General features: G+C 39.9%; 1 protein-coding gene across 3 annotated transcripts in view; it reads right to left on the reverse strand.

The window, feature by feature from the left end:
- Nucleotides 1-3,826: 3,826 nt before the first annotated feature.
- The window catches only part of map2k7 (mitogen-activated protein kinase kinase 7), a 103,635-nt gene continuing 81,374 nt past the window's right edge, over nt 3,827-26,087 (reverse strand). For all 3 annotated transcript variants that reach the window (XM_059992082.1, XM_059992083.1, XM_059992084.1), the window contains 4 exons: nt 20,513-20,593; nt 18,653-18,795; nt 14,681-14,726; nt 3,827-10,303 (listed from right to left, as the gene is read on the reverse strand). In XM_059992082.1, coding sequence (XP_059848065.1) covers nt 10,166-10,303; nt 14,681-14,726; nt 18,653-18,795; nt 20,513-20,593 — 408 coding nt within the window. In that variant the 3' untranslated portion in view covers nt 3,827-10,165. The remainder of the gene's footprint in view (nt 10,304-14,680; nt 14,727-18,652; nt 18,796-20,512; nt 20,594-26,087) is intronic.

Raw genomic sequence — 26,087 nt, forward strand, 5'->3', positions numbered from 1 at the left:
GTGAGGTGCAGTAACATGCAGTGAGCACTCTGAGCTCAACTGTACAACACACTGGTGCAATGGCCTCAACAGGATTCTCTTCCTAGTGAACTTAGATAATAAGCAAAAATATAGAGAGAGGACAGGAACACAAGACTCTCAAAAAGCACAAACATTCTCAGCAAGAAGTGAGCAGGATGTCCATCTTTTTTAAAAGATGTATCACCAGAAAACAAGCAGCTGGGGCCCAGATGTGTTGTCAGGTTAGTGACTGTTATACTGACCTCACCATACCCTCCAACAACAATGCCAGAGACAATGAATCACTAATCATTTAGAACAGATGCTGTGATTAATCATTTAAACAAATAACAAATCACTTATCAATTATGATGACAGATGATATACTAGTTATGGATAATTGGTAGATGATCATTTTAGTTAGACAAATCATTAATCATTTATATTGGATGGTGATAACAAATCATTGATCAGAGATGATACATCTTCAACCACTTACAAAACATTCCTACATAATAAATGATCATGATAAATTATTTGTGATAGATGATATGTGATGATAATAAATAATTATCTATTTATTAAATAATGATTCATTAATCACTTATGACAGATATCAGTAATTATTTGATGGTCAAAATGAGAAATCATTAATTCATGATGATGACAAGTCACTAATCACTCAAAGGATGTTAAACATATCCTGCTGTTTAAGTGCAATATCTTCAGAGGCCTCTAACGATGGGGATACCACTTTTGATGGGACATCAACAGAAAACAGACATGAATTAATCAGGTATGGATAGAGGATACAGAGAAATGCAGAACTACAGCATCTGATCTCTCCTTTTTTAGTTCAGCCACAAGAAAGTGAAGATTAAGAGAAAGTTTGCCTCCGTGACACTTTGGAAACAGTGATCTGTAACAGAGGCAGAGTTCGGCAATGCCAATGCCAGAATGAGCTCTTCTCAAAGTCCTGAGATATTCACAACATAATGGCAAAACCAGAAAGGATAAGACTCCATTCACCCATACACTATACTGTTCACATGGAACATAAAATAAATAGAAAATATTATAGCCTTTTTAGTTTTTTTTAAATAAAACATTATCCATGCAAGAATCACATAAAAAGCAAATTCCTCCCATTCTGCTTCACCCACTTCCACATCAAACAGCTTTAATGTCTCTGTCAACACTAGTTCCAGTCCTACACAACTAGTTATCACTGAGCTTCAGAGGGTACAGCTGAAACACACTTGATCACAGCACCTACCTCACTCCTCCAGTTGCCCACTGTTTCATCTGGATGAATGAACATAAGAGCAGTGTAGCAAAGAGTGGAAGGTGAAGATTATGAGGAGGTAAACTTTGGGCAACCTTAGGTCTGGGTTCACTCATGGCAACTCTATCTCAAGAAAGGAACAAAAATAATCTGCAGTGAATTGGAGAAAGGCATGGAGATGGGGGTGGGTAGAGGCAGGATTATAAAAGCAAACTGTTTTAAGTGCTGAAAATCTGAAATGAAATCAGAAGAGCCTGGCATCATCTGTGGAAAGATGGACAGAGTTAATGTCTCAGGGGAAAGACCGCAATAAACAAGCATGTTATAAAGGATATAGCGAGATTAGGGAATGGATCTGATGGTGGAGACAAGAGTATGCAGCAGGCACGTCCCCTAAGAAAGGTGCTGAAAGCTGATCTTTGTGGAGCTGTAGACAGAAGAAGGTAAGTGAGGATAGAGGAGAAAGAAGCTAACAATTCTGAAACTGTGAGATGCTACTGTTAGCCATGTTACACAGGTTCATTTGTTTGCACTGTCAAGTTCCCAAAGATTTCCTGACACCGTGGCCAGCATGTTACTGAAGTAACCTCTTCCCACATTCAAGGTAAAACATTTACTTAATCCACCTCAAAAAAGTCTATTCCCTGGTGGAATTTAAACAACACTATCCTAAATCTGATAACCAGCCCACTAAAGAGAAAAAAACAGTAATCTGCCAACATCTGATTATTCTGGCATTGTATGATGACATTTCAGCACAAGGGCCCAGTGAAATATGGTGTCAACATTACAGAATGGAAGAAAACTCACAGATCTGATATTTAACAAGTTATAACTTCTATTGCCTGACATGTAAAATGAGATCAATCTAAACTGCTGGATCTACGGAACCCTGCAGTGATCTCATGCTTAGAACAAGAGAAATACTGGACACTGTAGCATCAACACATACCCATATAACCCCATAAATTAACATGCAATTGATATATTGTGAATTGCTAATTCCTACTTTTCTGACCAATCTAATCTATGTAATGCTCACTTTGGCTGTCAGTGTGTGATATGCATGCAATGTATAAGCTATCAACGTGAACGCTGCAGTTCAAAGTTAACTGCAAAGATTAAAATAAAAACTTTATTCAAAGTAAAACATAAAAAAATAAAAATGCAATAAAACTGCATTTTCTTATTGAAAACCTCCAACTGACTGATAAATTGAACCATTTTGATTGATTTATTCCAGGTAGCACTGTTTGCACTCCAAACCTGCAGCCCTTAAGCACAGGTTCCAAAACACTGTGCATATCTGTGTGTGTGAGAATGGTGAAAGGTTGCTTGTCCTCAGTAACATTGCCTGTGCATGTCTGAGAAAGGGGAGAAGCTACCGGCCCTCCTGACAACAGCACACTGAGTAATGTTATTTGCCTCTGTGAGGACAACACAATAAACCAAGGCATCCAGAGAGTTTGTATGAATGAAGGCAACTACAGAAAGTAAAATGCTTCTTCAGGAACTACCTTACTGAGTTTTTTTTATACACAGTTGTCTCCTTCAACATAAAGAACTAAGAGTTTAATCCTAAATTTAATGTGAATGAATAAAGAATTTTAAACAAAGATGATTTTTACATCAATGAAAATCAAAAAGAGTCTGCAAATGCTGGAAAGCTAAAATAAAAGCAGATTATGAAGGGAACACTCAGCATTTCAGGCCACATCTGTAAGAAAAGAAATAGAGTTAAAAGTTTCTGACAAATGGTCTTTGATCTGATATATGACTTTCTCTTCCCACAGTTGCGGCCTGAAACATTGACAGTTTACTGCTTTTACTTTACAATGATTTTACATCACACATTACAGGGAGTGGAAACTTCTGAGGCACAAGTTGTTCTAAAGTTTCGAATTCAAAGTAAATTCTCAGTGAGTAAACAATCCACTGCTCTTCTCCCTACACTCCTCCATTATAGTCAGGGCAAAGTCTAGATGGATAAGTAAGTAGTTTTGAATATCTGAGCCCTTATCTATTTATTGGACTTTAAAAAGTTATCAGCTATTACCCTTTAGGCAGCTTCACCACACTTGAGAAGTGTGCTGAATGCCACCCCCCCCCCCCACCCCGGTGTACCTTATATCTTTCTGACCTCAGAGTCAACAGGAGACCCTAGGCTTGTTCTGCCAATCACTAGGACGGCACTGCCCTGCACTTCAAAAACAGTTCCCTTCTCTGATCCGTTTCCCTTACATAACAAAAAATCTATTAATCTGCGACTTGAAATACCTTCCCCCCACCCCCACCTCCATCCATTATCCACTGTAATCTAGATGAAAGAGAACTCCCTCTTCTGCTATCTTTGTGGCAAGTCTGTTAGACAACCTCCCTCAAATGATAGCAATTTCCATGAGTGATTGTGATGGAATTATTATTATTATTATTCCATCTTCGCATCCTACTGGTCAATTCATTCTCCTGTAGCACATTCAGTCCATGCGCTTCAAATGGAATGGAAATGCCAACACCCACCCACCCACCCACAAATCCGCAGCCATCGCCATGACCCATTTGAAGGGGATAAAGTGTTCAGAATTCACTGCAAGGGACCAATTCTTGAAGTTATGCCACCGTGAATATCTGCCAACTACACAGTGTTACCAGCCAGGCACTACAGATTGCAATAGGATATATGCAGTCTGATAAAAAACATCACATAAACTCACATTGAGGCTTCAGAGTTCATCATTGAAAGGCATTGCAAGTGAAATTATTAAAGGTTTTTAACTGGCCAGAATTCTCTTTTACACACTCATACACTCAAAGGAAACCATAGAAGGGCTAGAGTACAACCCCACAAGACCCACTCAATGAAAGTATGGCTTATCCCACTACTGCCCTCAAATCCACTCTTCCTGCCTGATCCCCATAACCTCTAATTCCCATACAGACTAGACATCCAGAACTACCTGGAGTCTCAGTGTTGTGGGTACTTTGTCATCACATTTAAAGTGAGAGATTTTGATGAAAGGAATTGAGGTTTATAGTGACGGGGCAGGAAAATGAGTTGGACGTACTAGATCTGCTACAATTACAACACACACAGAAGCAGCAGGAAAGTCACAGGGCCTGGTCTCCTCTACCATTCTGATCCAATCAATGGTCTCAGTCAAATAATTTGATACTCACATAATGCTAAAAAATGTAGAGAATGCTTGAATATTTTTAACGACTTAATATCTACATCCCTCCAGTCCAGGGTGATAATTTCCAATGATGCACAACCCTCTGTGAGAAGGAATTTCTCTTTTCCTAATCTTAAAAGAAATTACCTTCATCATGTGTCTGCACCCTCTAGTTCTAGAAAGATATCCTCTTAAAAACCACAAAATAAACTACTTTGTAGGCTGATACAATCTGCTGCAATTAATAATCTGCTTTTCTAAGACTAAGATTCCCAGGAAGATTAAAGCTGCTAACAGGCAATTCTATCTTTCTCTTTGGTGTTTTTCTATTTCATTCTGCTAAAAGCTATAAGTTTTTTTGTGAGATGAATTAAAAATGCTCTGTAGACAGTTTATTGCTAAGTGCCTCTAAATTTAGGAGCTGGTTTAAATTTTCAAGAAAAAAGCAGCGCAAGTTGGTGGTGACAGTAACACTAAATGTTAGCACACTACTCCACATGCAGGAAACACTGTGTCTGTTAACAAGGGAGTGCTTTATACTCTGATTCCTGAGAGAGTGAAAGGATTCAGGATGGGGGTTGGGAAGAGAGGGGAATTGTTAAAAAAAAACAATGGCTCTTCCATGGTGTAAGTGGGCTTCTCTTCCTCTTTATTTGTGTGATGAGATCATATCAACAGTAACTTCATGGGGAAGCTGAATATTTGGAAATACATATTTACTTCAAAACTGGCTTGTGAAAAGCAATCTGAAGGGTAGCAGAATTTACATTACCACACCTGCATTACCTCTCCAGTTCCTCTTGTACCTTCCCACTTTCACGTACTTTCTCACATACTTCTCCCCTTTCAATATCAAATGACAGCCTGTTTTCAACAAAACGTCGAGCAACAGTACTGGGTAATTCTAAAATAGTACAAAGAAACATGACCTCGGGGTGATCTGCAGCTTGTACCAGAATCTTACTTGAACACTGCTCTTTCTGAACAAAGCTCCTTCATAAGATTCTACTGTTGGTACAAGTGCTATCCACTGCCTAAGTGTTTATCTGCTAATTGTCAACTTACAGCTGCTCTTCAGGCTCTGAAGATCAATCACATCCTTCCCCATTTCAACTAGCAAACAGTTACAAGCGCTTTCTTTATTTCCATACTTTAACACCCGCACATTTCTGGAAATCTCGAATGATTATCCTCACAAGAACACAAAAAGACAGGAGCGGGAGTAGGCAAAAGGCCTATTAAATCTGTCCCACCATTCAATATAACCATGGCTGATCTCTCTCAGATCTCAACTCCTCAATGTAAACACTAACAACAGTGTGTACTGGAGGCACCAGACTTCTAAACAGCTCACACTTGATCTCAAGGCACCTTTGGAACTTCTGACCAACCTCCTTAAGAGGAAACTGCATCAAGAAAAGCAAACAAATTCTGATGGCAGAGCAGATTTGAGACTTTTACAAACACAATATGCCTGGATTCCAGACCAGATTCCTTTGTTCCAAAGGATGGGTAACAGTCATGTCTAGAGATGTCCAGATGTAAGTTTCACCCATAATGCAACTGACTTTTGTTGTCCCATTACATTAATATAAAAGAAAATATTGTAAAGTGTGGCTGGAACTTTGACTTCAAAGGAATGAACTAGGTTAAACCATAAGTAGAAAGCCAAGTCGTTCCACTGTTCACAGCCAATGTATCATGCTTTACAAATTATTTTTAAACTAAAGTCAAGGTTGTAAGGAGAGGAAAACAAGGGTGAAATTTTACAAGTATCTAAAGACTCCCTCAACTATTATAAAATTTGTTCAATGTACAACATCTAACAAATTCCTCCAGTTTTCACTTATTGTTTAACAGGACAGGGCTCTGATCTATCTCATGTTTATCCACATTGAGAGAATATTCAATGCAAAACATGAGCATTTAATCCAATGCAGAGATTGTTGTGGATTACAGTGGTTTCGGGATAGCAGCAGTTTCAACAAAAGCTAAAAAGATTTCCCACTCAAATGTTACATTAATTTTTAAGCAACATTTGATCTTACTGCAGAGGTATTATTTACTGTTCAATATTAGTATGTGGGATGAATGATTCTCTTCCTTTGCCAGTCATTCAATCTTTAATTATGCAAGGCTACCCCACAGATCTCTGTCCTGGAAGACTGCTGTCAGAAAAGTCTTGGACCCGGGAACTCAGTTTCAAGTTGTGGCTACAGTCTGAAGACAGACTGACCTTGTGCATATTGTAAGCTTTCTATTGTATGCATTCAATTCTATGCATAAGGAAACGGCCTTGCTACCTTCACATAGTGCCTGATCCTCAATTTTGCAGATCTGATTGCAACACACTGAAGAACAGAAATTGAACCATAGCAGCTATGGCACTCTTTCAGCTCATCAACTTCCTCTCTTTATTGCTCTTTGAAGAATTATCCAATTCAACTAGTTTCTTTGTATCTTCTTTCTATATACCTGTTGAAAAGCAACAAGGTTGATAGAATCCCAAGAATGTTCTGAGATCTTTATTAGATCATAAACACCAGGGATTATGCAGATGCCAGTAATCCAGAATAACACACAAAAAGTGCTGGAGGAACTCAGCAGATCAGGCAGCACCTTTGGGAATGATAAACAGTCGATGTTTTGGGCCAAAACCCTTCATCAGGTGCTGAGTTCCTCCATCATTTTGTATGCGTCGCTCTGAAGATCTCTTGTATTGCTGAGGGTGAATTCACAAGGGCCTGAGATTGGCTGATCGGAGTAAAAGTGACAGTTTCTGATATTCAGATGATAGTCAACGGCCGAAGAATTTTCAAATAAGGGAAACTTGAAGGAGTAACTTCATGCATGATCTGTAGCATGATGCAATTTAACAAAGAAGCTCTTTCTCTTTACAGAGTGATTTGGATCATCCAATATTCAGAGTTATATTTATAAAACAAATAGAGGTGATGATAAGACAGCAGTAGAACAGGGCCACCAAACTGATGGATTTGTTAAAATTTTCCAAAGTTATTCTGAATACAACAGAATTCTTTTTTCTGTATGCATCACAACTGGGCTCTGAAAAGCTTCATTCCCAACTCTCAACTTATTTGGTCTGATCCCTGTGGGAATCACAGACTGTCTTTGTGCCTGGGTGGCTGCAAGAAACGGCTTGTACAGCTGTACTGTAACAACTGTCTGCTATCGCTCAAGGACTAGATCTGATATTTGCAAATAATCCAATGGACCAGTTTTCAAACAAGGCATTTTGAATATAGATGTATGTCTGAACTGATCTAAACCAAGGACTACTTGTTTCTGAAATGAATCCTTCAGTTTTAATGTCACCTCCATCTACGACTGAGCCAGTTTCACTAATGCCATATCTGTTCTTTACCTTTAGCCTGTTCTGTAACTCAAAGCATACATGAGTACTTAAGAAAATGATTAATCTGCAATGCTATCTCTGTGCCCCTTGATCATGAGAACACCCAGCATAAAGTTTATTTACAGCAAACAGGTTCTCACCACTGTTACCACCTGCTCAAGCTTCCAACAAAAGTCCGATCCCCTCTATCTACCAGCCTCACTCACCCTTCTTTCTGAGACCTAACCAAAACCCTCAAACTCAACACAAACACACATCCTGACTCCATTTCTACACTAATTTCATAGCCCAGTCCTTCAAAATTGCATCAAAAGCCAGATTTTCAGCTTCCATCAAAAGCAGAAGAATTATAAACACAATTAGAAAGAAATGTTTGTGCCATGGGGGAAAAGAGACATTGCTTCAATGTACTAATCTAGATTGAGTTAACTATATAAATTTAAAAAAAAAATCATTTGGTGAAGTAATCAAATGAGTGGAGAAAATTCACAGTGGATCTAGAAATTTACAAGAGAAATGTGGAAACTGTATGTTAAATCAGTTTCTTTGTTTAAAATGAACCTGTGTCCAAAATAGATAGTGATTCAGGGGGCAAGAAAAAGCAAGGATGAGCTTCACAGGGATATTGTATAAGATTTTTACTCACTGTGCTCTCCCATAATCCCTTGACATAAATGAGGCTCTATCACAATTTCACCCTAATGTACAGAAGTGCTTTCAAAGAGAATATCACTAAGTGTGATGCAAATCTTCAAAGTTACAACATGCAACACAGAAACAGATGCTAGCTTGTCATGTTTTGTGTAAAATGAAGATTGGTTTAAGTTTACAATCAACTGGAATCACTTCATAAAATCAATCCAAATCAAGCTTTGTTTTGAATGTGCCAGCATCAGTTGCTATCAATGTGAAGAATTATGCAATTCAAGTTAAAAATAAAAGCCTCAAAGCATAAAAAATCTTAAGCCTCGCCTGACAAAATGCAGAATTCTCTCAGCTTCAATGCTCATGGAATGACAGAAACCCCTGGAGCACACACCCTCTACTACCTGCCCATGGCATAATTTTTCTTCTATCTCTCTTCACTCACTAGAGAGAGTTGAGTGAACAGCCCACCAACCTGACCCACTCTGGGACATTCTGACAGGCCATGGCTGGCACCTGCTTAAAGCTTTCCTCACAGTGCAACCTCACAAGTAAAAACACATCCTCCAGCAAATGCAGAAAGTAGTTGCAAACCAATAATGAATTAATTTATCAACCATAGTGTACACTAGCAGAAAATATACGAGGCAAGTGTAGAGGAAGCACAAACAGATGTTTGTAAAAATCAGAATTAAACTGAGTTTTATAAAATTCCACCCATTGGGCTTGATGTATCTTGCATCACCTAACCTCAAAGCAGGAGGTGGCAACTGGGACACTGATATAATCACCTAAATTGCACTGGCACCCGTATGAACAGCAACAACTATGCAGGTATTATAAAAAGAAATTGCCAGCACAAGTGTGATTTCAGGTTGCAGCAGCACTGACACTCACTCAGAATCATTATTTGCATATGGAGGTTGTTTACTAAACCACTGAAAATCTGACATTTTCACCCAGTGAATGTACCTAGGTTACAGACACTGGGCATGCATCATAACACACTATGTCAAATCAACTTACAAGAACAAAAATACCAAGCAAACAGTCTTGGTATACTCCACCAGACTTTCACTTGAAGAGCATTTCTGAAAGCCCTGTCTGATCTGAACCTTTTCCAAATAGATTTTAAAAGTTACTGTCAGAAAAATAATAAAGCAGCAGTTTCTCATGCGTTTGAAACACACTAGTCTATTGTATAACACAGGTGCCTGCACACTAATACATTGAGAGTTCACATCAGCTACACTTTCATATTTAATAAATTAGCTAAAATCCTTTTTTGATCACAGTGCATAACCCGGTAGTATTTAAACACTATATAAATTTGCGATTCCTCTGCAGTGTGCAATGACCATTTGTCCCATAAGGAGAGATTAATGGGGAGGGCAGAGGTTAACGGCAGCATGTAAGCTTTTCACAGTAATAGTGAAACAAACCCTTAGTCCAATATGTGGTTTGCCACACTTTTCCTTGTTTACTTTCTACAGACTGAAAGTATCTTCAAACACACAACAACCCACACTCCTGAGGCAATCAAAAAGAACACGACACTAGACAGAAAAACCATGGTAGACTATGTACAATTCATCAGTCTCAGGAGCTCTGCCTGATGATGTGGGTGTTGGTGATGACGTGCCGATACTCTTTCCTCCCCCACAGGTTCATTTACCACTCTGCTGGCTACCTGGAGAAAATGGGGAGATGCTGTTGGCTGAGGATGCTGCTTGATCGTGGGGATTCAGTCTTTGCCATAACTTCTTTAAACCATGAAGCTACATCCACTTCTAAAGTCTCATAGCGTCTAATAAAATTGTGTTCCTGTAGAGAGAGGAAAGGAAGGTGTCAAAGCTGCTTACTCAATATAGAAAAAAGCTAAAATAAAATAATGTGCCATCCCTCAATCTCTTCATTGGAGGCATATAGTGATGTGGCTCTGAGTCGGCCAAGTCCAGAAGCATGTAGTACCAAACTCTGCAGTATATGATGAGAGAAAAATGTGAAGGATAACTTTTCTCAAATTCATTCCACTAAACTGCCTGCAACAGTTACCACGGGAAGAACTAGCAGGAGTAGCCACCACAGAATCGTTATAGAGAGACTCCAAGGAATCACTGTGATGATGCTCTCCAGTACAAACTTTTTCCTTAGTCCATTACCTTTCTCTAATTAAAGCTGCAAAATGAAGTGTTTGCAGCAGGACCATATCATTATCCAGTCAGAGGATCGTAAGTGGCAAGCACCATTCAACCCAATCATCTCTCTAATAGGACAAATTCAGGAAGTGGAACAATTCATGAGCACTGGTAACCCCTCCACCACTTTGAATACTTACTACTTCTAGAACCAGTGGCTTTGCTGTACATGACAAGCAAAAGGCACTGCAGGTACTCACCAACAACATTTCGAGAGGAAGTCACAAACCTGCAACCTATGTCATCTGAAAAAAAGGAGTGAGCAGGCCAAGAGAGGGGAAGGGGGAAGGGGAGGAATGCCAGCCGAAGAAGGGGGAGGGAAGAAGAGGCTGACATAGACAGAAGATGCATTTGAAAAAAAAACAACCTGCAAAATGTCCTCCAGGCTATGTACCATGCTGTCATATCATTCCTTATTCCTCCTTTTTTGCTGGGTTTAATCTCTTCAGCTTCTCTCCGCACCCTCTGCCCATCAGTAGCACTCTAAAAAGATCTCCTTCAGGAGGAATGGTGGCATAGACTGGATGGATAAAATGTTTTCCAACAAAAGACAGAAAATAGAAAAGCACCACAGGAAGAGGTTCTTTGACCAATGATATTGTGCTGAACTAATTAGATTAGTAATTATACACACAACTAAGCTCATCCCACCTAAACAATGTCCATATCTCTCCATCCTCTGTAGATCCTGTGCCCCCTAAGACACCTTTATCGTATTTATCTCCTCTATCACCCTGGCAGTGCATCCGAGACTCCCACCAATGTTACCCCTAAAGTGTGTGCACACACACATCTTTTGCCACTAGTGAACAATGGAATTTAAACTGTGCACTACAGGTTGTCACACTTCACCTTGTTGGCATGTTAAGCATATTTCACAGTTGTACACAATCATAGTTCCTTTTCCGGTTTCTGATGCGGACAGTGTTGACAACGTGGAGTTTGCGATGATTTGTCTGCAGATTTTAGAACTGGCTTATTTATACTGTTTTTACTTAAGAAATTATTTAGTATGTACATATTGTCACTGGGCAAAAAGTTGCACAGCACAAGATTTTTGTGCATACTGGTAATTTCAAATTAGAGTTAACATTTTACACTCTGTACAAAAAAAAATCTTGCCCCATACATCTCTTCTGAATTTAAACTCGCTCACTTTAAATGCATGTTCCCTAGTATTAAACATTTCATCTTGGTTTTCTGCATTAATCACTCATAAAATGTGGTCTGATCTTCATCTAAGTCACAATAATAGACAAACACAATCTGCCTAAAACAGTAACATGAAAACAACTGTACCTCTTGTCAATACTGAGTACACCATTTAAACAATAGTCTAGGTTCAAAAAAGTAGTTGAACCTCTGGGATAATGCCATCTACAAAAGCTATTTGGAGTTAGGTGTTCCAATCAAAGAACTGAGATTGGAGGTGTGGGTTGTAGAAGTACCCTGCCCTATAAAAAAGACACACAGTCAGGTTACTGACAAAGACAGCTCTTCTCAAGAAAGTTCTATTTATGTGCACCATGCCTCAATCAAAACAACTTTCAGAGGACGTTAGAAGAAGAATTGTAGAAATGTACGAAGCTGGAAAAGGCTACAAGAACATTTCTAAAGACCAGAATGTTCATCATTCCACAGTAAGAGAAATTAACTACAAATAGAGGAAATTCAGTACCGTTCCTATTCTCCCTAGGGGTGGGCATCCTGCAAAGATCACACCAAGGGCACAACGTGCAATACTGAAAAAGTTGAAAAAGAACCCGAGGGTAACAGCAAAAGTTCTGCAGAAATCTCTGGAGATTGCTAAAGTCTCTGTTCATGTGTCCACTGTTAATAGACAATAGGTGCAGGAGTAGACCATTCGGCCCTTCTAGCCAGCACCGCCATTCAATGTGATCATGGCTGATCATTCACAATCAGTAGCCCGTTCCTGCCTTCTCCTCATATCCCTTGACTCCGCTATCTTTAAGAGCTCTATCTAACTCTTTCTTGAAAGCATCCAGAGAATTGGCCTCCACTGCCTTCTGAGGCAGAGCATTCCATAGATCCACAACTCTCTGGGGGAAAAAGTTTTTCCTGAACTCCATTCTAAATGGCCTACCCCTTATTCTTAAACTGTGGCCTCTGGTTCTGGACTCCCCCAACATCAGGAACATGTTTCCTGCCTCTAGTGTGTCCAATCCCTTAATAATCTTATATGTTTCAATCAGATCCCCTCTCATCCTTCTAAATTCCAGTGTATACAAGCCCAGTTGCTCCAATCTTTCAACATATGACAGTCCAGCCATCCTGGGAATTAACTTCGTGAACCTACGCTACACTCCCTCAATAGCAAGAATGTCCTTCCTCAAATTTGGAGACCAAAACTGAACACAATACTCCATATGTGGTCTCTCCAGGGCCCTGTACAACTGCAGAAGGACCTCTTTGCTCCTATACTCAACTTCCCTTGTTATGAAGACCAACATGCCATTAGCTTTCTTCACTGCTTGCTGTACCTGCATGCTTACTTTCAGTGACTGATGTACAAGAACACCTAGATCTCGTTGTACTTCCCCTTTTCCTAACTTGACACCATTCAGATAGTAATCTGCCTTCCTGTTCTTGCCACCAGTGGATAACCTTACATTTATCCACATTAAACTGCATCTGCCCACTCACCCAACCTGTCCAAGTCACCCTGCATTCTCCTACCATCCTCCTCATATTTCACACTGCCACCCAGCTTTGTGTCATCTACAAATTGCTAACGTTACTTTTAATCACTTCATCTAAATCATTAATGTATATTGTAAATAGCTGAGGACCCAGCACTGAGCCTTGTGGTACCTTACTAGTCACTGCCTGCCACATTCTGAAAAGGACTCGTTAATGCCTACTCTTTGTTTCCTGTCTGCCAACCAATTTTCTATCCATGTTAGTACCCTACCCCCAATACCAAGTGCTCTAATTTTGCCCACTAATCTCCTATGTGGGACCTTATCAAAGGCTTTCTGAAAGTCCAGGTACACTACATCCATTGGCTCTCCCTTGTCCATTTTCATAGTTACATCCTCAAAAGTATTCCAGAAGATTAGTCAAGGATGATTTCCCTTTTGTAAATCCATGCTGACTCAGACCAATCCTGTTACTGCTATCCAATTCTTATTCATGTTTTGGAATGGCCAAGTCAGAGTCCAGACCTTAACCCAATTGAGATGCTATGGCATAACCTGGAGATGGCTGTTCATGCAAGGTATCACAGAAATACTGGTGGAGGTTATTGCTGCTAAAGGAAGTTCTACCGGTTATTAAATATAAGGGATCACATACTTTTTCCAGCCCAGACTGTGAATGATTTAAAAATGTGTTCAATAAAGACACGAAAACTACAATTATTAGTTTAGACAGATTGTGCTTGTGTATTATTATGTCAGATGAAGACCAGACCACATTTTATGAGTAATTAATGCAGAAAACCAGGTAATTCCAAAGGATGCACAAACTTTTTCTTGCAACTGTACATTCAACAGCATCTCAAGATTGACGAACCTTCTCCTCTTCCTGAGCATAGTTTGAGCATTCTTCTTGCCACCTGCTATTCAATTATTTCCCACTGTTAACCTAGTTATCAGTCTCTATCAATTCCTCTCAGGGATGCAGAGAAATTCCCTTTTCACTATTTTCTTCTCCCAAGTCAAGGATCTGAGTCTGACTTTAAGTTGTTCTTGCCAAACTGAAATATGTTACATTGAGATTACTGCTTCCAAATGCAGCCCATTGTCCAGAACCATTGTTCCTTGTTGAAGTAGTTACAAGAGTGCTGAAAGTACCTCTGGATATTAAGCAGTTATGAAGAATGCATCATGTAAGCAGAGCAAATCAGATGAAACATGGAGTGAATATTCACAAGCAAGTCTTTTAGTCAATGCTTGAATCTTAATTTAACCTGAGGACCAGATCTGCTCTTATCCCAGGCCACAATCATATGGACCTACTGTAATATTTCAGGAATACTCACAAGCAATTTGTTGTATTTTGGTCTCTTCCTGTGATCCTTTGTAAGGCTAATAGGAAAAGAAAAGAAAGAAATGTAAGCAGATAAATTGAAAATAAAGGCTAATTAGTTTTATCAGAAGTTTTAACTTTCATTTCATTGGAATATGCCAAAGAACTCATGCCAGGATAGTACTGGCTTTATGAGAATGTTCAGGTTACAGGTCTTTGTAAAATAACAGCAAGGTTCTGTGAACTGTCCATAACCCGAACAGTTCACAAATTCCTAATGTTCATAATAGTGATTACTTCCATCCACACTGACTTAGGAGAAAATCCTTGTCTTCCCTTTCTGCAATTCTGCAATACTATCTCTCATTAACAATGCCACTTCCCAACGTTTTTTACTTCCCTCTCTGTCCTCTTTGAAAGATCTAAACCCCAGAAAATATGGCTGCATTCCTGCCCTTGTGACAGCCAAAGTTCAAAGTGCATTTATTATCAAAGTAAGCGATACCATATACAATCTTGAGATTTGCGTTTTTGCAGGCAGCCACAAAGAATCACAATAGAATTCACGAAAAAAAACCCCACAGAACAAAGGCCATCACACAAAATGTGTGGGGAGAAAAGAACAAATTGTGCAAACAATAAAAAGTATAAAGAAATAAGGCACAGAACATGAACTGGAGAGTCCTTGAAAGTGAGTCCATATCCACTGAGCCAGTTCAGGGCTCCTGTAGGCCACAGTCTCAGAGCCAATTCAGCACTGAGGCAAGTAAAGCCTCATGGAGTAGTAAACAGCTTACCTGTTCCCCCTTTGCCATTGATGCCTTGATCTTTTAATCTGGCTTGGCACTAAAATTGGCTAAACATTAATTCATTTCTCGCTCTCGGGCTTGGGCCCTGCCACTTCAATCCAGGCCGAAGTTTCAAGTGGACACCAAGTCCACTACAGCAATAGATGCTGCAGCTGTACCTGCATTCTCGTGAGTCCAGTTCATCGAACCCTACAAGATACTGCAAAAACGCTTGGGCCAAGCATTTGCAATGGCCACAGTGTTGTAGTTTCATGTACTGATCCATGGTCTAAGTTTATTACACTTGTTCCTAAAACTTGCATTAAAATAGACACCTTTCAACTATTACTTTATCATCTTGTTTACTGAGGTCACCCACACTTGGTGCAGTCTCTACTATAAATCTAGTTTTGATGAGCTCTTTGCAGAGTCTTTGCAATTGCTTGTTCACTTTCATAGATGCTGCCTGACCTGCCGGGTTCCTTCAGCATTTATGTGCGAGTTGCTCTGGATTTCCAGCATTTGAAGACTCTCTTGTGTTTCATGTTTCACCCATCCAACTGACTACAATTATGCCCTATCCACTGCCTATCCTTCCTCACAGTACCTCTATACACTGCACGTACCTTTACACCAACTGCTCTATCATCTAAAGTAGCTCACTGGTTCCCATTCCCCTGCATTAAACCTTTTTGCAACAGTACTGGAGGCCACAGTCAGACAGCTTAGAGTGTGAGTGGAATGGAGAACTGGCAGGTAAATGGGAGCTCATGGTCACTCTTATGAATTAAAAGTGAATACTCTGCAGAGGTTATCAAAACTAGATTTATAGAGGAGACTATCAAATAAGGATGACCTCAGTAATTGAGATGATGAAGTAATGGTATAGAACACAGAATATGGATGTGTTTGACCTTTGAAGGCTCCTTCAACTTCACATGAAATATCACTTCCAATCTTGATAATTGGCATTTCTGTTCAGACAGAACGGTACAAACCAGAGTCCCAATGTTAATGAGAGATGGGAAACGGCAGTGTGAGTTTCTCTTGAGCCCTGCCAAATTTAATGGTAGCACCGTATGATGCCTTTGTAATCAGTTTCATGGCTGTACCCACACTGGGAGAGAAAGCTAGTCGGCCCCATGTTAAAGTAGAACACAGGTGCAAAGTATGCACATAGGCTCACACTGCCTCTTGGACCTCATGTGCAGGTAAGATTGGAAATAATCAGATTTGGTTTGACATAGGACATTTTTTAATATTTTAATTTCTCATCCAGCCCAAACAATCAAATCTACTGAGGTCAATTGTCTTTCTAGCAGTTTCCTACTTGAGTTGGATGAAGAAGATGCTTAGAACAAGGGCAGATTGACATATGGTTGCTTTTCAAGATTGAGGAAACCACTCACAGCTCCAGCTAGTCACTGTAATGGTTTACAGAGTTTGAAATGGTATTAGTGTCATGGAAATGATGTATTTAGGCAGAAGCAAAAACAATCTCTGCTCCAATTTTTAAAAAATCAATAAACTTCAAGAAGTATAGACGGGGTCCATAGAGAGGTGGCTGGCTCCCATGATGTGCTGAGCTGTGTCCACAGCACTCTGCAGTTTCTTGCAGTCATATGAAGAGCAGTTGCCATACCAAGTCATTATGCATCCAGACAGAATGCCAACTAACAAGTCACTAATCACATCGATCCTTATTCTTGCATCCTAGCAACTAACCCTCCACTTCCCTTCTCTCCTCCCTTGGTTCTACCACCTACACTAGGTACAATTTAGAGAGGTCAATTACCCGACTAACTTGCACACCTTTGGGATGTGGAGGAAAATCAGAGCATTCAGAGGAAACCTTCATTGTCACAGGAAGCACATACGAACTCCACACAGCACCTATGGTCAGGATCAAACTGAAGTATCTGGAGGAGTGAGGCAGCAGTGCTAACTGTTGTGCTTCTGACTGGTTAAAGAGAAAAGAACCAAAAGATTATCTTTGCCCCCAAAATTGTTTGTTTAAAGAAGGTGAGGCAAGTTCTTGATGTAAACTAGCAAATCAAGAGAGTTCAAAATTAATAGATAAATGGGCTATGTGTGAGAAATATCGAAGTCTGCAATCGTTCAACATAAATGTGTGAAGACTGGGCCACTACACGGAGATGAACGATGATGGAAGACTGTGAAGAACAGTGAGGCGAGAGTTCAGTGCAAATCAGAGGAAGTATGGTAAATGGAGGACAAATGGTGTGTGTAAGTGCTATAAGGAACTAGATATAGATCACACAAAAATAGGAGTAGGTCAGCCTCAAGCATGTCCCAGCATTCATTATGATCATAGCTTATTTATACTAGTCTGAATTCCTCTTCTGTGCTAGTTCCCAGAATCCTTAATTCATGGATCTTTCAGATATTGATCTCCACCTTAGATCAAGCTAATAATCTGGTCTCTTCCACCCTTGGGGGCAGGGAATTCCAAAGATTCAACTTCCCTCCCCTCTCAGGAAAGAACTTTCCATGCACCTTAGTTAAATGACCAGCACCTTATAACTATAACCCCTTGTTTGTGACTTTCTCTACTTATGAGAAACTAGAAGGTAAGCCCAGGATTTCATGGGATGTGTTTGAGATCATAGGAGCAAGGAAACCACAGTTCTTAACATGATTTAATTTCAATTTGGATGAATAGTTCATACAGAGGAGAGTTTTGTGACAGATATGAGGATTATAAATTTAAAGGACAGATGGCAGAAGTTATGAAGCAAGAATGGTTATCAAAGAAATTGAGGAAAGAAAGAGTGAGGACACTAGGGAAAACCTATATGAAACATGGTTAAGGCGCCTAAAGGAAAAGTCTTTCCTCAGCCACTTTTGACTAAAAACACCATTTTTATTAGTTCCATTCCATGCCATTTCCTTGTAATGCAAAAAACTGATGGCATTTGCTGTTTGAAAATGAGTTCACCAATATCGAAAACTTGCCAATTCAAACTCCAGTTTACAGATCTTTGAACTGATCTTATTTTCATCACCAACTAAGCTTCTTAACATTACTTTATAAAATAACGTTTATCAATGCCACTGTCTCATAAAACCCTTGGCCACTCAAATGGTGGCCGCCTAGCTGCAGTTTTCACTCCATTTGTAGTAGTGAGAAAATAAACAGATGTTATGTAAAAAAAATTGCATTGTAAAATACTCACCAATCTTTTACAAATGACTGGAAGTCCATTGAGAAGCCCATGCTTGAAGGAAGCAGAGGAGGATCTTCCTGCAGCACCTTTGTTAAAACTTCAAAATCTGTTTTACAGTTTTTATATGGAAACTGCCCTGTAGCGAGTTCAACCTGCAGAAAGATGCACAACTTGGTTAGAGGAACATATTGAATCATGGAATTCCTCAATTGATTTGACAGAAATAGGTAATTATTTCATTCTACAGTGCATGAATTAAAACATAAATTCCAAATTACTTCAGCTTCTACTGGTTTAGCAGTAACACACCACCCTGACTTGGAAAATACCATTGCTCCTTTACCCGACTCTAAAGCGTAAAACACTTTAACCAACACTGAGGAGGAGCACCTTCATCAGAAAGACAGCAGTAGTTCTCATCTCCACCATCTCAAGGACAATTAGGATTGAAAATAAGCACTGGCCTTGCTGACTATGCCCTTATCCTGAAAAGTAAAACAAAAAGTGACCTGTGTCAGGACATGACACAATCAGTGCGTTCTCTGCCCTTCAGCTTGCACAACCACTGACAGTTGGAAACATGCCAGGAGTCACAGAAAAGCACTGCCAGAGGACCACACCAAATGTGGCCATCAATGCAGGCACACCCTGCATTCTACCGTCATTCACCATGATTATATACTCCTCCGTAAGACAAGCAGCACCATCCTTCCCTTTCACAAAGACATAGCAAAACTGTCCCCAATTCATTTTATATCATCCAAGCTGACACATATTGCTACCGGTACAAATCCATAATGTAGTGAAGTGTGGAATACATCTGATGCAGGGAACAAAGTCCTCATCCCTGACTCCATAGTGAAACAGGTTCTGGACAACATTGAACGTCCTTCAATATAATTCACAGTAGCCCTGGCCATTATGACTAACTGGTCCACAAAAGGAAGGTGACAGATAACTCAGTACATTTGTGAGAATGCCCTATCATCACAACCTGTACATTAAGATCTGCTGTAGAAGACACATCTCCATTTTGGACTGGATTGACAGAATGTATATTTTTATTCTGCTACAACACAGACAAAGAACATAACCAAATGGACCTTCCAGCATTGAACTAGGCAATACATTCAGCCATAGATGACCTCAGAAATCTCTCCTAGCAAGCATATGGGGACCAGTCTCCTCAACAGAAGTTATCCCACTGGTTGGATGAGTAGTAGCCTGACACAGCATTATACTTGTCTACCCAAGGACATATCCAACAGAGATGGTGGTACAATAGCGTACAAACAAGACAAAGCATTCAGGTTCTTCAGTAATGACAATACACCTGTAAAGTCTGATGCATCAGATGAAGTAAGTGCAAGGAAGGATCCTTCTCATTGCTACTGTCCTTCCTAGATTGATTCAGTGCTCTTCCATGTTGAACAATTCTGAAAAGAAATGACTAAAATAACAAAGGTATATTCCATTTGGTCATCATCCTTCCCCTATCTGATTCCATCTCTATAATCGTTCCACCCTCTCAGTTCTCTACACTGGCAATTTGTCCTCTGCCTCTTAGTCCTGATGCTGCCTGAAACATTGACATAAATCTTTGCAACAGATGCTACTTGACCAGCTGAGTTTTTTTAACATCCTGTTTTTATTCCATATTTCAGTATCTACAGTTTCTTTCATGTTCTATTACATGGGTGAGTGTAGCAGCATACTAGATAGTGACTATACCAGCGTGCTATGATGAATTACACCAGTTGCAACAGTTTGTACTATAGTTAGAACAAGTACGTATGCTACTGTGCTTACACTGACCAGTATATAAAAGGAAGAGTACAAGTCTCATGCAGATTGCTCATGGCTCCTTACCAGTGAAATTCCCAGACTCCAAACATCCGCTCTGATGTCGTAATCGGGTTTGGTTGGATCAGGAGGATCGATCCTTTCTGGCTGTGGACAGAAAGGAATCAAAAAATACAACACCAAGTGAAAATCCCCAAAACGCAGTCATACACCCATCCTTTCATTATGCGAGTGGCAACCTCGGGTACAGTCTCCCTAGTTTGCGGTTTTGGTAATTTCCACAAGACCATAAGACATCGGAGCAGAATTAAGCCATTCAGCCCATCGCGTCTGCTCTGCCATTCAGTCATGGCTGATTTATTACCCCTCTCAACCCCTTTCTCCTGCCTTTTCACCATAGCCTTTGACACCTTTACTAATCAAAAATCTATCAACCTCTGTTTGAAATATACCCAATGACTTGGCCTCCACAGCCATCTATGGCAATGAATTCCACTGACTGAACACCCTCTGGCGCAAGAAATTCCTCCTCCATGTCTGTTCTAACGAGACATCTTTCTATTCTGAGGCTGTGCCCTCTTGTCCTAGACTCTCCCGCTATAGGAAACATTCTCTCTATCCAGGCCTTTCAATATTTGATAGGTTTCAATGAGATCCCACTCCCCTCCCATTTTTCTAAACTCCAGCAAGTACAGGCCATGTCCATGAAACACTCTTCCTGTTAACACTTTCATTTGAGGGACCATTCTTGTGAACTTCTTGAGGACCCACTCCAATGCCAATATAACGTTTTCCAGATATGGAGCCCAAAATATCCCACAAAACTCCAAGTGTCGTCTTATAAACCCTCAGCATTATTAAACCTTTGTTTTTATATTCTAGTCCTCTCAAAAAGAATGCTAACATTACAGTTGCTTTCCTTGCCACTGACTCAACCTGCAAGTTAACCTTTAGGAAATCCTACATGAGGACTCCCAAATCGTTTTGTACTTCTGATTTCTGAATTTTCTCCATTTAGATAATAGTCTACTCCTTTATTTATTCTAACAAAGTGCATTGCTTCTCAACACTGTATTCTATCTGCCACTTCTTTGCCCATTTTCCTAAACTTCAGACTCCTTGCTTCAACACTACTCTCCCTCCACCTGCATTAGTATTATCAGCAAAGCTATCCATTCCATCATCCAGATCAGTGACATATAATGTGAGAAGAAGCGGTCTCAACACCAACCCCTGTAGGACACCTCTAGTCATCGGCAACCAACCAGAAAAGGACCCCTTTATTTCCATTCTTTGTCTCCAGCTAGTAAGCCTTTTTTTTAATCCACGTTGGTACCTTTTCTCTAATATCATGGGCTCTATCTTGTTAAGGAGCTTCATGTGCAGGATCTTGTCAAAGACCTTCTGAAAATCCAAGTAAACAACATCCACTGGCTCTCCTTCATCCATCCTGTCTGTTATTTTCTCAATGAATTCCAACAGATTAGTCAGGCAAGACTTCTTAAGTAAGCCATGCTGACTTTGGTCTATTTTATCATGTGCCTCCAAGTACCCAAAATCTCATCTTTAATAAAGGACTACATCTTCCCAACCACTGAAGTCAGGCTAATTGGCCTATAATTTCCTTTCTTCTGCCTCCCTCCCTTATTAAAGAGTATAGTGACATCTGTGATGTTCCTGTCCTACAGAATCAATTGCAGAATCCAGTGATTCTTGAAAGATCACTATTAATGGTTCCACAATCACTTCAGCTATCTCTTTCAGAACCCTGGGGTTCAGGTGACTTATCTACCTTCAGACTTTTCAGCTTCCCAAGTACTTTCTCCTTAGTATTAGCACCTACACTCATTTCTGCTGTGACACTCTTGAATTTATGGCATATTGTTGGTGTTTTCCATGGTGAAAACTGATGCAAAATAGTTATTCAGTTCACCTGCCATCACTTTGTCCCCCATTACTATCTCTCCAGCATCATTTTCCAGTGTTCCAATATCCACTTCTTTTACTCTTTATATATCTGAAAAAAATGGTGTCCGTTTTTATACTACTGGCGAGCTTTCCTAGCAAAAGACCCACTCCAGACTGCTGACATTATTCTTGTGCACTCTATAACCACGTCTCACTTACTTACTACCCTCTACTGTGCCTATTGTCTTGTTTATTATTTATTGTAATGCCTGCATGCTTTCATTTAGTTCAGTGTAGTTTTTGTACTGTTTCACGTAGCACCATGGTCCTGAAAAGCGTTGTCTTGTTTTTACTGTGTACTGTACCAGCAGTTATGGTTGAAATGACAATAAAAAGCAACTTGACTTGACTTGACTTGATATAAGGCTTTAACCTAATACCCCAATCAAATAGAGTCTAAATATACTCCGCACCTCCCACATATGCTGTACCATTTGATCATCAACCATTTCATTTCTACATGATGCTAATCATAATCTCAACACCGCAACATTACTATGACTAGGTTGCACAACAATGGACTTATTTTTGTTGTAATTGTGTTCATGCTTGGAAATTTTGTATGAATTATGTACAGTTTATGTTTTACTTGTGAAGATGTTATGTGCCTCTGCTTACAGAACTTTGAAGATACAGCACAGAAAGAGGACCTTTGGTTCATGGTGCTGTGCTAATTACACCTTAATCCCTTATGTTTGCACATTCTTATGCCTATCTCAGAGCCTCTTAAACATCTCTGTAGTATTTTCCTCCACCACTACCTTTGGCAGCACATTACAGGCACCCACCACTCTCTACAAAAAAGTAGCTTACCCTGCACATCTTTGAACATTCCCTCTCATGTTAAATGCATGCTTTGGGAAAAAGATACCAGCTGTCTATTATGCCTCTCACAATCTTATAAATTTCTATCATATCTCTCCCTGACTTTCAAAGCTTCAGAGAAAAACAAACCAGAAAGCCAAGTTTGTGTCCAATCGCTTATCATCTTTCCTGCATGGCCCACACTCCTCTATCAAATTCGTCCTCTCCAGCCTTTACCTTTCCCACCCACCTGGCTTCACCTATCACCGTCTGGCATTCCCAGTTCCCCTCCTCCCATCTTTTAACTCTGGCGTCTTCCCCCTTTCTTTCCAGTCCTGAAGAAGTTTCTTGGCCTGAAATACCTAAAGTTTATTCATTTTCATAGACGCTGCTTGATCTGCTGAGTTCCTCCAGCATTTGTGTGTGTCTTCTTATAGCATATGGCCTCCAATCCAGGCAACATTCTAGCAAAGGTCTTCTACACCCTCTCCAAATCCTCCACACTCTTCCGATATTATTGCGACCAGAAATGAATGCAATACTCCAGATGTTGTAGAGTTCTATATAACTTCCTAACTTTTGAACTCAATACCTTAACTAAAAAGGCAAGTATACCATATGCTTTCTTTACTTTAGTGCAAGTGTGGAAGGGTGTAGAGGTGGATAATATTATTAAGAATCACTCCGTTTCATACACGGTATTTTCTCTCTCCACACTGATGTACATTGCTACTTGCCTCTCTAATTGACCGCTATTCATACTGCAAACACTCACTCCCTCTCCACAAGCCAGGGACTGTTACTCCCCTTTTATATAAACTCAAGCCTCTTCTCCAAAATATAATGCTCCCTCCACATCTCCGCATGATATGGGGGTAAGGACAGCATTACATTGTGCAATGAACCGGAATTGATTAGAGAGCTTAAGATAAAAGAACCCTTGGGAAAGAGATCATAATATGATATAATTCATCTTGAAATTTGGGAAGGAGAAGCTAAAGTCAGATGTATCAGTACTACAATGGAGTAAAGGGAAGTATTGAGGAGAGGAGTTGGTCAAAATTGACTGGAAAAGATCATTGGCAGCATTGATGGCAGTGTACCAATGGCTGGAATTTCTGGAAGTAATTCAGAAAGCACATGATATATACTCCCCAAAGACAAAGAAGTATTCTAAAGGAAAGACAACACAATCGTGGCTATCGAGAGAACTCAAAGCCAAAGCCAATGTAAAAGCCAAAGAGAAGGCATATAATAGAGCAAAAATTAGTGGGAATTTGGAGGATTGGGAAACTAAAAAAGTAATTAAGAGGTAAAAGATGTAATACAAAAGTAAGCTAGTCAATAACATTAAAGAGAATATTGAAAGTTTCTTCAGATACATAAAATGTAAAAGAGAGGAGAGAGTGGATATCAGACCACTGGAAAACGATCTGGAGAGGTAGTAATGTGGGCAAGGAAATCGAAGACAAACTAAAGAAGTACTTGTATGCCGGAAGCTCATGAGTGTCAAGGGCAGAAGTGTGTGAAGGTGCAATTACTATGGAGGAGGCTGTTGGGAAACTGAAAGGCCTGAAGATTGATAAGCCACCTGGACCAGATGGTATACACTCCAGGGTTCCAAAAGAGGTAGCTGAAGAGATTGTGGAAGTATTAGTAATGAGCTTTCAAGAATCACTAGATTCTGGAATGGTTCTGAAAATTGCTAATGTCTTCAAAAATAGAGAAAGGCAAAAGAAAGGAAATTAAACACCAGTTAGTCTGACCTCAGTGAGGATTTTGGAGTCAATTGTTAAGGATGCAGTTTCTGGGTACTTGGAGGTACTTGATAAAATAGGCCGTAGTCAGCATAGTTTCCTCATGGGAAAATCTTGCCTGACAAATATGCTGGAACTTTTTTTAAAGAAATAACACACAGGATAGACAGGAGAATTGGTGGATGTTTTGTACTTGGATTTTCAGAAGGGCTTTGACAAGGTGCCACACATGAGGCTGCTTAACAAGTTAAGAATCCATGGTATTACAGGAAAGATACTAACATGAATAAAATAGTGGTGGATTGTCAGAAGGCAAAGAGTGGGAATAAAGGGAGCCTTTTCTAGTTGGCTGCCAGTGACCAGTGGTGTTCCACAGGGGTCAGTTAATGAATTGGATGATGGAATTGATGGCTTTGTTGCAAAGTTCGCATATGATACAAAGATAGGTGGAGGGATAAGTAGTTTTGAGGAAGTAGAGAGACTACAGAAGGACTTTGCCCATTCTCCTAATCTGTCTAAGTAGTGGCATATGGAATACAGTGTTGGGAATTATACGGTCATGCACTTTAGCAGAGGAAATAAGAGGGCAGACTATTTTGTAAATGGAAAGAAAATTCAAAAATCGAGGTGCAAGGTACTTGGGAGTCCTTGTGTAGGATTCCTCAAAGGTAAATTTGCAGGTTGAGTTGCTAGTGAGGAAGGCAAATGTGATGTTAGTGTTCAAGAGGACTAGAATATAAAAGCAAGGATGTAATGCTGAGGCTTTATCAAGCATTGGTGAGGCCCCGCTTGGAGTATAGAGAGCAGTTTTGGGCCCTTATCTTAAAAAGGATGTGCTGACACAGGAGAAGGTTCAAAGGAGACACAGGAAAATGGCCTGCTGTGTTCCACCAGCATTTTGTGTGTTGTTTGAATTTCCAGCATCTGCAGATTTCCTCGTGTTTGCACAGGAAAATGATTCCAGGATTGGCTTGTTCTATGAAGTGCATTTGATAGTTCTGGGCCTGTACTCACTGGAATTCAGAAGAATGAGGGTGATCTAACTGAAACCTATTGAATGTTGAAAGGTCTCGATATAGAGTGGATGTGGGGAGGATGTTTTCTGTGGTGAG

This window comes from Hypanus sabinus, chromosome 16 (assembly GCF_030144855.1).
Source record: "Hypanus sabinus isolate sHypSab1 chromosome 16, sHypSab1.hap1, whole genome shotgun sequence".
Lineage (NCBI taxonomy): Eukaryota > Metazoa > Chordata > Chondrichthyes > Myliobatiformes > Dasyatidae > Hypanus > Hypanus sabinus.